The sequence below is a fragment of the Pelophylax lessonae genome, assembly GCF_965119305.1.
Source record: "Pelophylax lessonae genome assembly, chromosome: 6".
Classification (NCBI taxonomy): Eukaryota; Metazoa; Chordata; class Amphibia; order Anura; family Ranidae; genus Pelophylax; species Pelophylax lessonae.
The window spans coordinates 94,454,793-94,468,477 of NC_138773.1; the positions used below are offsets into that span (position 1 = coordinate 94,454,793).

Genomic DNA, 13,685 nt, shown 5'->3' on the forward strand with positions numbered 1-13,685 from the left:
ATAGGTGCAGGAAAGGAATGTGAAGGGTATGACTGGTGTAGTGCTACCCTGTAGGAGTTTCTGGTGAATATGGTTATCTCCCACCCTGCGCATGCCAGGCACACAAATTTTCCAAGCACACTTTATTCAGAAAACAGTCCTTGCAGCGTTGTTTTTGTATTTTATTAGGGAATTGAACTTGGATAGGGTTGAGGGTATAATGGGATGTCCACTTGATCAATGTAGTAAATTCTTCAGGGACAACTATATACAGTACATCCAGTATATACACTCATTTGCCTCCTGCACAAACTTGATGGCAGATCTATTTCTCATCCAGCACAACTATTGCTTGTGGAACTACAACACCCAGGTGCAGCTAGCACTAAAAAGATGATCCAACACAGACTCAGTCAGATCCAGAGCAATTGCCCTTTGCAGGCAGGGGCTGTGGGCCCCTTTGATAGTGTAGCAGAAAAGAGGTCTTAGTGCTTAGCTGTCCTATTACTGTGGCTACTGATCCAAGTATCACCGATGTTGGTGCACTATTCCTCCCACTGATACCAATGATGGGCTACTATTCCTCCCACTGATACCAATGATGGGCCACTATTCCTCCCACTGAAACCAATGATGGGACAGTGTTCTTCCCACTGATACCAATTATGGGGCACTATTCCTTCCACTGATACAAATAACAGGACACTATTCATCCCACTGATACCAATGATGGGGATCTATTCCTTCCACCGAAACCAATGATGGGACACTATTCATGCCACTGATACCAATGATGGGGATCTATTCCTTCCACCGAAACCAATGATGGGACACTATTCATCCTACTGATACCAATGATAGGACACTATTCCTCCCACTGATACCAATGATGGGGCACTATTCCTCTCACTGACACTGATGACGGGGCACTATTCCTCCCACTGATACCAATGGTGGGGAAAATTCCTCCCGCTGACACTGATGATGGTGCACTATTCCTCCCACTAATACCAATGATGGGCCACTTTTCCTTCCACTGATACCAATAATGGGCCACTATTCCTTCCACTGATACCAATAATGGGACAGTATTTCTCCCATTGATACCAATGATGGGACACTATTCCACCCACTGATACCAATGATGGGGCACCATTCCTTCCACTGATACCAACAATGGGGGCAAATAACTCCCATTGACACCAGAAAAGGGGCACAATTCTTCCCACTGACATTCACCATTGATGGGGTACTATTCCTCCCCTTGACACCAATAAAGGGGCACTATTCCTCCCACTGACACCAACGCAGGAGCACTATTCCTTCTACTGGCACCAACTATCAGGCACAATTACCCCACTAACACCAATGATAGGGCACTATTTCTCTCTGGACACCAGTAATTGGACAAAGGCAATACTGTTGTCTCCTAAATGCCTGTTCATTTTCATTTAAAGGGGGATTTTATATTTAAATGCCACGTTTGGCTCGTGGTTTCAGTGTCATCTCATTGACTTCAATAATTGAATTTTTGCAGGGATTCCCCCATTCAAACCTGCCTTGCTGATTTAAACTGCTGTGGCCGTGGCATGTGTATGGACCCCTCCAGCTGCCAAGTTTGGTTTTAGGTGGACAGTCATAAAAGCTGTGCATCAGCTGCCTGTTTTTATTGCCCCTTTGGTGCCTTTGTAAATAAGGCACGATTCCTCCCACTGATAATATTATTATGGCACTCTTTCTTCCAGTGATTCTCCAGCCTGGGGCATTGTTTACACTCAGTGAGGCTGAGGCATTTTCTACTGCTGCTGCCCATTGTCTGGCCCTCCTACCATATGAAGGACAGTAAACTGACCCTTTGTTTAAAATGTTCTAGGCCTTTTCCATCCTCTACTTTTCCATTATTTTACATAGTTACATAGTTGGTAGGGTTAGGGCCCCATTTACACCAGAAACAGAAGAACCATATGATCTGGTTGCAGTGTGTTTCTAAAAGTTGTGCATGCACTACTTTGGTGCGGTGCAGCGTGATTCGAGACCATTAAAAATGAATGGGCTCAAATCTCTTTTGCTGAATTTATATTGAATTTTACAATAGTAGGAAAGGTAGAAACATTACATTATCGAAATGGTGAGTGGGCTAAAATCTTACTGCCAGGGCTGCTGTTAGAAATCACAGGGCCCCATACAGTCTACCTGACAGCCCCTCCCCCCCTCAGATGCACAGATGAATAAATAGGAAGCTCTCTGAGGCTTCCTGATCATTCACAAACTGGAGCATAGTAAACCATGTTTACTATGCTTAAAGTGGAAGTAAACTCTCCTATCATTTTCAGCCAAGGAAGCTGCCATCTTGGCCTCTGTTTAATCTACAACTGCCATTATGCTTAACATGTGATCAGTTATGAGCCATTGGATGTTTTGACAGTTTGGTTGAGAGGAGAACCAATGGGAGTGATACATTCCCGCACCGTTTTTTTTAAACTGTTAAATGGATGCATTTATTTCTGCTTTAAGGCTGCATTCACATGTCAGCGTATTGATCGCGGGCAGAATCGCAGAGTACAAGAGCTTCTTTGGAGCGTAATGCGTCCCGCGATTTTTTTTGCGTGATGTTACCGCAATTCGGCAGGCAGAAATCGTGGCAACATCGCTCAGCATTTGGGGTGCTGTTGCAAATCACGGGCAACGCACGGGCGTCCTGCGATTTGCAATGATTTCCGGATTGCGGGCGGAATCGCGGCGATTCTGCCCGCGATGAATACGCTGACATGTGAATGCAGCTTAAGTGACGAATGGATACAGGAGTGATTGGTACCTTGGCAATTTGTTCATTCAGGAAGCAAAAGAACCAGTAAATGACATATTTACCGGCCCCTTTCCCCGCTCTCTATCCTGAAAGGTCCTCCTGTGTGCCCGCAGCAGCTGCCGGCGGGAGAGGAGAGGCAGGAAGCCGGAAGCACTTTGGGGGATGGGGGCACACAGGGGGGGGGGGGTCCAGACAGCAGATGGAAGCAGCGCATGTGCTAGACCCAATCTCCCTGCAGTGCAGCTGGAGTGATAAAGAGGAGGATAAGCTGGTAGCGCATGGGGAGGCAGAGGGGGATCGGTGGCTGCAATAAGAGTACAGCTGACCCTCCTGCTCAGCAGGTGCTGGGGCCCCCATTTTGAATTGATGGGGCCTGGGCACAGTACAGGAGGGCTGGCTGTACTGCCTTATCAATGGCCCTGCTCACCGCACTGAACTGCATGTGAAGCGCAAAGGAATGCCTCGGTGTGTTTTAGGATTTAAAAATATACGCTACCCTTAGTGCCGGTTCACACTACCGCGGCACGACTTCGGGGGCGACCTGTGAAGTCGCGTGCACCGCGACTTCGGCGCGACTTGCACGGACTTCACATAATGAATGTCAATGCAAGTCGCTCCGATGTCGCCCCGAAGTAGTACAGGAACTATTTTCTAAGTCGGAGCAACTTGAGTCACTCCTATTAGAACGGTTCCCATAGCACTGCATAGACCGCGACTTGTCAGGCTGACCAGTCGCCTGACAAGTCGCGGTAGTGTGAATGGGCACTTATACATGGGAAAAAATTTATTTATTTATTTTTTTTTAATTTAAACAAGCAGCATTTTAACCACCTCAACATGGAACACTTTTACCCCCTTCCTGCCCTGGCTATTTTTTAGATTTTTTGCAGAGTCACACTTTGAATGCCAATTTCTAGTCATGCAGCTCTGTACCCAAATTATACTGTTGATTTTTTGGGGGGGGAGATAAAGCTTTCTTTTGGTGGTATTCACTCACTGCTAGGTTGTTTTTCTTTGCTATATTAATAACAAAATACCAAAAATTGTGAAAAATAAAAAACGTTTCTTCAATTCTGTTATAGAATTTTGAAAATAAATAATCTTTCTTCAAAAATGTAGGCCAAACTGTATTTTGTTACATTTCTTTGGTGAAAATAACCCAAATCAGTGTATATTATTTAGTCTGAGTGAAAGTCATAGAGACTACGAACTATGGGATATAAGCCTCGTACACACGTACCGATCGTCGGCCGAACGATCGGCCGTCTTTTGTCCAGGGCTGTCATGTCTGTTGAAAACTGCAAAAGACTGCTCACGAATTTTGTCGGCCAACAACAGCCGACTGCAGAAGAGATGTCATGTGATGGTTAACTTTCCATGTCTTTTTTTCTTTTCTGAGCATGCCCAGTCTTGCTAATCTGCTGTCTGTCGGCCGAAATCTGTACTGACTGGCGAACAATCGGCCGTTCTGGTGTTGGCCAACAAAAATTTTAATGCTTGCACGACAGATTCTGTTCGGCCGAAAATGCGCTGTCGGCTGTCGGAAGCATCATACTAACAAGCCTACAATCGGCCGATCGGTCGTCGGCCGAATATTTACGGCCGACAATCGGTACGTGTGTACGGGGCATTACATTTGAAAATTGATCAGCCCTGATGTACTGACGGCCTACCTCATTCCTTGAAGCCCGAAAATGCCAGGAAAGTACAAAAATCCCCCAAATGACCCCTTTTTGCAAAGCAGACATTCCAAGGTATTTAGTAAAGGCCATATACACTTGACGGAAATCGGACAAAATATCCTCCGATTTTTCTCTCTCTTGCTCAGCATTCATTACCGTTTTTAGTTGACAGTGCATAAATGTTCTCGAAATTTCTCGTCCGATTTTTTTTTTGGGACGTTTGTACCTAGATTTCCGGGTTGTCAGCAACTTCAGATCATGCGCAGTCTTTCGTATCCGATTTTTCACGGACGTACTGCATACACATTAAACGAAAATTTGTCGTCTGGGCACAGACGATAAAAATTTTGGTGTTTGTCCCTCCGTTTTTTTTTTGTTGAAAATGTCGGCATCGGCTGCTGAAAGTTGTGCACAACACTAGCTGAAAATCGTACGATTTTACCTCGGACGGGAATTTTCAGCAGATTTTCTACTATTGTGTACCCCACTTAAGAGGCATGGTGAGTTTTTTTAAAGAGGTTGTAAACCCCCCCCCCCAAAAAAAAAGAAACCCTGTAAGACAAAGGCATAATGAGCTAGTATGCATCGCATCCTAGCTCATTATGAAATACCTTAGAACAAAGCCCCCACAGTGCCGCACGTCCAGCAGGGACACGGCCCACATGTTTGTTTCCTGCTTCCTGGTTCGCGTCCTCTGGCCATCTGATTGGCCAGAGGAGCGATGACAGCATTTCCGTGCATGCGTGCGGGAGCCACCGTTCACGACACAGGGCTCTGAGGGAACAGCACTGGTGGACGTTCCTTCAGAGCGCATGCGCCGATTACATCATCAGCTGCATTAAAACGAAATATCTCCTAAACGGTGCAAGTTTAGGAGATATTTACAGTACCTATAGGTAAGCCTTATTAAAGGCTTACCTATAACTACAAGTTTTAAGAGAGGGTTTACAACCTCTTTAAGTAATTTTTGTCACAATTTTTTGGAAAATGAAGAAAGTTTTTCACAAAGTTGTCATTTTAACAAGTTATTTCTCACACATAGCATGGTCATACTTATAATTGCACCCCAAAACAATATGAGGATACCACATGTGAGACATTTTCTCAGCCTAGATACATAGAAGGTCTAAAGCAGGCATGTCCAACCTGCGGCCCGAGGGCCGTATGCGGCCCGGAAACCGCAGGCAATGCGGCCCACTGCCCCCTGACCGAGAAAATTTCTCTACACTTAATGTGGCCCAGAGAAGCCAAATGGTTGGACACCCATGGTCTAAGGGGGAACATACACACATGGGGTCTAAAGCCTGGCACACACGATGAGATTATCGGACAATTAATCATCTGTTTTTTTTTTTTAATGCTAATCTCATATTGAAATGAAGAGGTTACTCAATTTACGAAAATTCTCATGCGACAGAATACAACTTTGAAAGTGATTTAGTGTCTTGAATTGGTTTTGTAATGTATTCTTTAATTTCTGAGCATGTGTGGTTGCTCTTACGATTTTTTTCGGATGACAACTGTACTAATTAACCGAAAATCGGACACTGTGTTCACTTCCGATCAATTTTTTTAGCCGCCACCTTCAGTTTTTGTGTCGTCCAAAAAGCCAGAATCGTCTGCTGAAAGCACTATGCTAATGATCAGATAATCGGCTGATCATTCGTCGTAAGAAATTTTTCTTCCGATCTTATCGTGTGTACAGGCCTTAAAATCCAAGCAGTACATTTGGCCTTTCAAGAAGCATAAATTACACATCTAATTTCCTGACTGCCTATCATATTTCTGGAGGCCCTGGAGCACTAGGAGAATGAAAACACCCACAAAATGACCCCATTTTGGAAAGCAAACGCTCCAAGGTTATTTCTAAAATTCTTAGTGAGTCTTTTGAAAAGGTCATTTTTTGCCACAAGTTTTTGGAAAACGCAGGAAAGAAAATGTATTTTATTTTTTTACATAAAGTTGACAGTAAGTGCCGGTTCACACTGTTCTGACTTGTCAGGCGACTTGGTTGCCTGACAAGTCGTGCTCCATTCTGTGCAATGGGAACCGTTCTAATAGGAGCGACTCAAGTCGCTCTGACTTAGAAAAAGGTTCCTGCACTACTTTTGGGCGAAGTCAGAGCGACTTGCATTGACTTCCATTATGTGAAGTCGGTGCAAGCCGCGCCGAAGTCGCGGTGCACGGCGACTTCATTTAGTCGCCCCGAAGTCGTGTCGCCATAGTGTGAACCGAACTAAGGCTATTTCGAACACAACATTGGCAGTTGAAGATTACATTTATTTATAAGAATTTAGTATACCAGAGCTGAAATAGTGAAGGAGCGTCATCAGCACAGCAAGGATTCCTCGAAAGGGTCCAAAGCTTTATTTCAGCGGTCACATAATGAACATACAACATTTTGGAGCAACGCAGACCCCCTTCGTCAGGCAAGTCACTTGGCTGACGAAAGGGCCCTGCGTGGCTCAGAAACATTGCTGTATGTTTTTTATGTGACCACTGAAATAAAGCTTTGGACCCTTTTGAAGAATCCTTGGTGTGCTAATGATACTTCTTTACTTTGATTATCCACGGTTTTCAGCCGCGGTCGTTGCACCACTGAAAAGCCGGTTTCTTTAACGTGTGGGAATATTGCATTTAGACCTGAAATAGGAACATTTGAAGAGGAATGAGGGACAATAAGGGTCATTCACACTAGAATGTGGTGAGGGAAACTTGCGTTCTTTCTGTTTCCCGCACTGTGTTCAAAACTGCTGCGAGTGTCAACATATTCCTAACGACACCCCAAATGCAGTGCTTTCCCCTGCACCGGATCACTTGGTACCACAGAGCCATGCGATTGGGTTGCAGTGTGTTTATGAAAAGTAATGCAGGCACTTCTTTTGCTGCGACTTTAACCCATTCAAATGAATGGGGTAAAAATTGCATCGCACTGGAACCGCAGCACGTTCCTGCGAGATTGGGATGTGAGCTGACCTTAATATCCCATTCACACATGCGCGCTCCAGGAATATGCGCAGAAACGTGCGTCGTGCTTGTGGTGCTAGAAATTGGTAATAGAACCACAAATGCAGCTAGGAAACGCATGTTTTGTTACATTACAAACGCACAGTAAAAAAGACACACAAAGCTCACCGGCCGGAAAGGTGCGAGAGCTTATTTTGGCTTATTTGTCGCATGTATAGCGACCCATTTGAATGAATGGGCTGTCTTATGGAGTCACGTGTAAAATGCGCCAAATAAAGAGCAAAAAAACATGCGTCAGGGTGACATAGAGGTGTGAATGGGGCCTAAGTTTTTATTTTAAAAATAAGGACAGTCCCTGAAGGACAGTCGGGAGTGCATTGGGATAATGATATGACACTGTTAGCTCAGTGCTATGACTCTTTATATTTCATAGTACAGATAGACGTAGTTTTTACTCTGATAACTCTAGTCATCGATAAGTGAGGCTGACACACACATTTTCCTCACATCTTTTCTTGTTGTGATATCTCACATTGTGCTCCTATGAGCTACCACACAGGCAGAGCGGGGAAGGGGGGGCGGGAGGCTCGTTTCACCGCACTCTTCCAACCGTCCAATCCCCGAGCGCTTCATGAGCCCTCATCCAATGGCTGCCTTCCCACTAGGAGACAAAGACCTGACGTCAGCGCTGACGTAACGCTAGGTATATAAGTGCTGGTGGCGGGCACAGCCGTACGTTATTCCTCGCCTCGTTTGACCGTCTGGATCGCGATCTCGGGACTGCTCGGTAAGTGGGCAATGCGGCGGCGCGCCATTGGCGCCGGTTCCGGTTATCGTTTTGCACTCTGCTTATTTTAGTACATGTGTTTAGGGCTGTAACGTCTTTATTTTTGCGGTAGGGTTACCGAATTCGGTTCCGGTGTCCTCCGGTAATTTAGTATATTTAAAATATTTTTTTTCCGGTCTTGGGGGTCACTGCTGTTTTTTTTAGCGGCGTTAGGCCGTAATTGGTTCGGTAGGTCCCGGGCGCGGGGTCAGACGGTAAGTTCACCCCTCCCCCCGTGTTCCCGGAGCTCGCTGGGCGCCATGTTGTCTCGTCGCTCGGGGTAAGAGGGAAGAGGCTGAACGTGAGGAGAAGCTGTCCTGTAATGGTGGCTGGGACCCCTAGATCGGGGGAGGTGGATCGGGGGGCCCTTAGTTATGTCCCGGGTAGGGTGAGGGGGGGGGCCCGGATTCCCCCGGGATCGGTACGGGATCATACACCGGGATGGGGGACCGAAAACAACAACAAGAGCTTTCTTGTCGTGTTTCAAATGGCGGATCCCGCTTTTCTATCCTTCTGACTGGAAAATCTCTCCCTCCCCCTCCACACTGCCTATAAAGCTCGCCTATGGCGGGACAGGGGGTGAGGAATTTTTTTCTTGCTGGGACACTCACACCGAGAACTTCCATTTCACTTAGAAATTTAGTATTTTACTGTATTTTATGGCTGCTGAGAAAGATCACATAATGGCGGGTGAGTGGAAGGTGCAGTGACATCGAGCCGCCGCTGGGGGCGCCAGAGCACAGACTTCTATGAGAGAGAGGGAGACACTGAGCGCAGCGCGCGCCGCATTCCCCCGTCTCCTCCTCCCTCTGTGTTGTGCTGATGGTGTGTGATTCACTCCAATCATTCATCAGCGCTGTGTGAAGGATGCGAACTTTTTTTTTAAGGGAGATTCCAGTTGATTCAGATCAAAGCTTGTAGATCAGGAGAGAATCAGCCATTGTTTATGGAGGCTCCTGTGATGATGCAAGCAACAGCTGGATGACCTCTATGCTGCTGAAGCCCTGTGTGCAGATTTAAATTGCTGTCTTTTGGCTTTTAGTTTGTGTGGTGTTTTTGTTTTTTCGTTTTTCCCTAGAATCAGAACTGCTGATTTGTAGCCACATCCTCCAGCATCAGCTGCATATTGCTCTGGATTTATATAGGGACAGAGTGATGGCAGAAAAGACTAGGTAGACTACACAGTCTGCTTTATTATGCTTTTTATTTATATTTTTGCTTTTTTTTTTTTTTTTTTTTTTTTTTTTTTTTTTTTTTTTTTGCATGTTAAACAATTTGCAGGGATTGGCTTAGTGCTTCTACTGGAAGTCTATTCAGGCCTCAATTACTCTTTTGGTGAAACATACTTATAAGATCACCTTTGAACTCTCTAGTGTGAGGTCCTGGCTGGCTTCTTGATCTTGGTGAAGTTGTTTTGTCTTTTAACTCAAGACTTTTCACCATTGTTGCTGGTCACTAGACTTTTTCTTTATCTTTATTTAAATAGTCTCCACCTGGATGCATCATCCTGGTCTAATGACCAGTTCACACTGCAGAAATGCAGTCCTGATGCATGTGTTTGGTATATTTTTTTTTTTCCCCTAATGTGTTCAGTTTGATGCATTATGCCATGTTCCAGTACTGTGTTTCCAGAAAAAAAAACACAATGTTCTGCTTTTGTTGACTGGAATGCACAGTGAAGGTGGCGACTTTGCCAATTAAAACCATAACCTACTGTCCATGGGATTTGGCAAAACTCTGGACTGTAGATGTTGTGAACCAGCCCAAATGATCTATATAAGAGATCAGGACTTCCTTCCTCCTGGTGATGCATCCTTAATATTTGCTTATTGGTAGTGGCCTCTACAATGTCACTGCAGTTACCCTATGACATGCACAAGCTTAAAAGCTGAAATTGGCACGACTTGGCAAGTTTTATAGCCATAGGAACATATATTCCACACTAATTATGCTACCTAAATTAGTGTGGGCTGTAAGTTGCCTTCAGTATTGCTCTGGTTTCTTGCCAGAGGCTGCCATTTTGCTGATTACTGTTATGATCAGGAAACCCACTTGGAAATGCCTTGTTTAAAATGCATGTAGGCAGGAAGCAACTGCAGGAGAATAGCTGTAACTGCAACAAAGGGTGAAACATCCGTTTGTTTTTTTTCCAATACGGTTATAAAGGCAGGCTGTAAAGAGTGCCTAGATTATGGGTTCCCCCACTTTACAGCTATTTAAAATGTCCTGTACCTGTAGCTCACTGGAGACCCAGAGCACCAACTTGTGCTGCATTATTGGCCCACTGCAGATGGTGTCGGGTATGATGCACTATTGAGCAGTGCTTGGGGGCTCAATTTGCCTCCCAACACAGTGCTGTTTCACATGGTAAAAGCTTTAAGGTAGCTGACTTAATACTAGTTTTAAGGTTTTTTGTATCCTTCAGTTAGGATTTATTTTAAGTGATAAGTTTTCTTGGTTATTTTTTTCCATATGTTTGATAAAATTCATCAATTTTGCCTAAACCTAACCTGCATGGCCATTGACTAGCTATAGAACTGCAGAACTTACTAACGTATTTAATTTTTTTTAAAAATTTTTAGATTTTGCTGAACAATGGCCCGTACAAAGCAAACTGCTCGTAAATCCACTGGAGGAAAGGCTCCCAGGAAGCAGCTGGCTACTAAAGCTGCCAGGAAAAGTGCTCCCTCTACAGGAGGAGTTAAAAAGCCTCACAGATACAGGTAATGAAAAGGCTGCCTATGCGTGTAACATTTGTGGCAGTGCATATCTCAGTAAAGTGTGTTGTAATGTTCCATATCAATGGCCCCATTTGTTGCCGCGATTGGGTTCTTGTAAACCTTGGTGAGATGTTGAAGTTGCTGACTATCTTCTGCAAATGGCAGTTGTCTTGTGTTAGTACTTGGGTCCCTGTCGCATGACAATCGTGCAAATCAAACTGGTGCCCATAACTGCATATTTCAGTGATTGCATGGCTGATGTTGAAGCAAACATGGCTGACCGATTGAGAAGGCTACCAATTACAGCCGGTTATAACCTAGCATTATAAATCATGCAAGCAAATAAAGCTGTAATAGGAGCCCCTCCAACTGATTCTATGCAATCAGTTTAATGTTGGTTGCATATCTGGAGCCTAATTAGTTGTGGGAATGGATTTGTCGGTTTCTTGCTGCTTTGCTGTAAAAGGGAGTCGGGCAGCAGTGCAAACCTTGAGCCACATACGAAAAGCTGTGGTATGGTAGCGCTGAATTCTCTAGAATTTAAGAATACTGATGGTTTCTGGAATGCAGCCACTGATATGGTGGAACATGCATAACTAGTATTGGTATATACCTCAATGTTGGTGTTATGATTGAACAGAGCTTTAGTGATGGGGAAACTACCAACCTCCTTCCCCACTTTCCTCAATAGGAATGAGGGGCTTGGCATGTGAGGAAATCTCCACACTAGGAAGTCATTAAGAGCTTTTCTTGATTAGAAACTGGCATTTAGGCAGAGTAGAGAATATGGAGATCCTGTAGGTATGTGGGGGTTGCACTTTTACTAAATACCGAAGTGCTTGGGTCTTGAATGTTAATGGATTTCATTGGACACCAATGACATTACACGCAAATGTAAATATGGCTAAAATTGGCTTGCTGTTGGGATGTTATAATTATACTGTAGGTCTGCTTTCAACAAAGGTGCCTTGGCAAAATGCCTCCTTGCCACAAATTGCCCAACAGTTAAGCTAGTGAGTGGATCAAGCATTTGTTAAACCACAGCGTTGCAGCCTTGTGCACTATGCGGACATGGCACTGGCATCTGAACAACCTGCTGTTATCAGCTTGCCTTATTCTGTTAGCACTGGGTCACATTAGGGAGGCGAACGCTAGAATACCAGTTGGCAAGGATGGAGGAATGAACCTCTGTTGGGTGTAGCACGTGGATGCTGCTATATGTAGAATAGCAGGCATGTTTTGCTTATGGAGCTGATAAATGCTAGTATTCTCTTTAAACTTTTTTTTTCCCCCCTCCAGGCCTGGTACTGTGGCTTTGAGAGAAATTAGGAGATACCAGAAGTCCACTGAGCTCCTGATCCGCAAGCTTCCATTCCAGCGTCTGGTGAGAGAAATCGCTCAGGATTTCAAAACTGACCTGAGGTTCCAGAGTGCAGCTATTGGTGCTCTGCAGGTGTGTACTAGCAAAGCATGTGAAAATGATCTGAAATGTATGTTTGGCTTTTGACTGAATACTGATGTACTTTAACTTCTGTTTTCAGGAAGCAAGTGAGGCATACCTGGTGGGTCTCTTTGAGGACACCAACCTGTGCGCTATTCATGCAAAGAGAGTAACAATTATGCCCAAGGACATCCAGCTAGCAAGAAGAATCCGTGGGGAACGTGCTTAACTTTTTTTTTTCTGGAAACTGTTTTTGATCTTAGATTTTTTTTTCTTTTTTTTTACAAATGTACATAAAGTGTGATGTCTCCTTATTTTATAAAGGGTTTGTTAACTGTAGAGTAGTTGACAGTAAATTGGTAGTACACATTTTATATGACATTCCCTTAATCCTCAGGTTTTTCAGAAAATTTGTATCTGCAGCTAGTCTACTTCTGTGGCCCTGCCCATTTAAGAGTCTGCATGCCTTGGCTCCATTCTCTCCATACTTTGGTATCTTTCAGTGTAACTCCATTGTAAATAAACTTTCCACTACCTCAATGGTCTTGCTGTCTTGAGATTGAGTTGGGTTGAAACAAAAGCTCCCCACATAGGGGACTTTAAGTCGCTTGCTACAGCTTTGGCCAATTTGTACTAGTGGCAAAGAATTACAAAACAATTGAGCATGGTAGTATTACATTTAGACATGCCACATGGTGCTAGGGTTTTTGGTGGGTAAACATAATAGGTTTTCCTAAATTCTTGTGTTTTTTGGTCTGGACAAAATTCGGAGTTCTTAATTTTAGATTTAGGAGCTAGCTGAACACAAGTAGTCTGGTAAGCTGTGCACCTGGAACTTGGTGCATTCTTTACAGCATGCTATGATTATTTTTTACATGCAACAGCTTTTAGATGCACATTTTGGTATCGGTGTGCAAGTGTCTGATATGTTTATCCCATCATGAAAAATGTTCCAACAGTTTTTAAATATAATAAATCTGCTTACCTGAATTTTCTCTTTTGCTTGTTAAATCTTCTGATCAGTCTTGTGTAAATGAGCAGTTGTGGTTTAGTACATAATTATGGTTGTGATAAATGCCACAACTTTTCAGGGTTATCTTTCATGTGACACTAATACTGTTATCACTCCAGCCTGCTATTGCCTAAATGTAGAATAGCCCTCTTAATACAGAAGTTTTGCTGGAAGACAGATTACTACTGCAGCCTTTTTGGGTTGAGGTACTGCCTCATAATTCCTATGGTGTTGGATGTTACATTTTACGTT

General features: G+C 44.0%; 1 protein-coding gene across 2 annotated transcripts; it reads left to right on the forward strand.

The window, feature by feature from the left end:
• The first annotated feature begins 8,071 nt into the window (after window positions 1-8,071).
• LOC309557299 (histone H3.3A) lies at window positions 8,072-13,411 on the forward strand. Of its 2 annotated transcripts, none has more exons than XM_082259957.1 (4): window positions 8,072-8,221; window positions 10,843-10,983; window positions 12,280-12,433; window positions 12,522-13,411. In XM_082259957.1, the coding sequence occupies exons 2-4, from the start codon at window positions 10,856-10,858 to the stop codon at window positions 12,648-12,650; spliced, it is 411 nt and encodes a 136-aa protein (XP_082116083.1). In that variant the 5' UTR covers window positions 8,072-8,221; window positions 10,843-10,855; the 3' UTR covers window positions 12,651-13,411. The 2 variants fall into 2 exon arrangements, with proteins under 2 accessions (XP_082116083.1, XP_082116084.1); XM_082259958.1 differs by lacking the exon at window positions 8,072-8,221 and adding an exon at window positions 8,429-8,643.
• The last annotated feature ends 274 nt before the right edge of the window (window positions 13,412-13,685 follow it).

What these genes read in the sequence shown, in the direction of transcription:
- LOC309557299 (XM_082259957.1), top strand. Translation starts at nt 10,856, where the DNA reads ATGGCCCGTACAAAGCAAACTGCTCGTAAATCCACTGGAGGAAAGGCT. An exon ending in AAAAAGCCTCACAGATACAG is followed by an intron (nt 10,984 to 12,279) that starts GTAATGAAAAGG and finishes TCCCCCCTCCAG; the next exon opens with GCCTGGTACTGTGGCTTTGA. An exon ending in CAGCTATTGGTGCTCTGCAG is followed by an intron (nt 12,434 to 12,521) that starts GTGTGTACTAGC and finishes TTCTGTTTTCAG; the next exon opens with GAAGCAAGTGAGGCATACCT.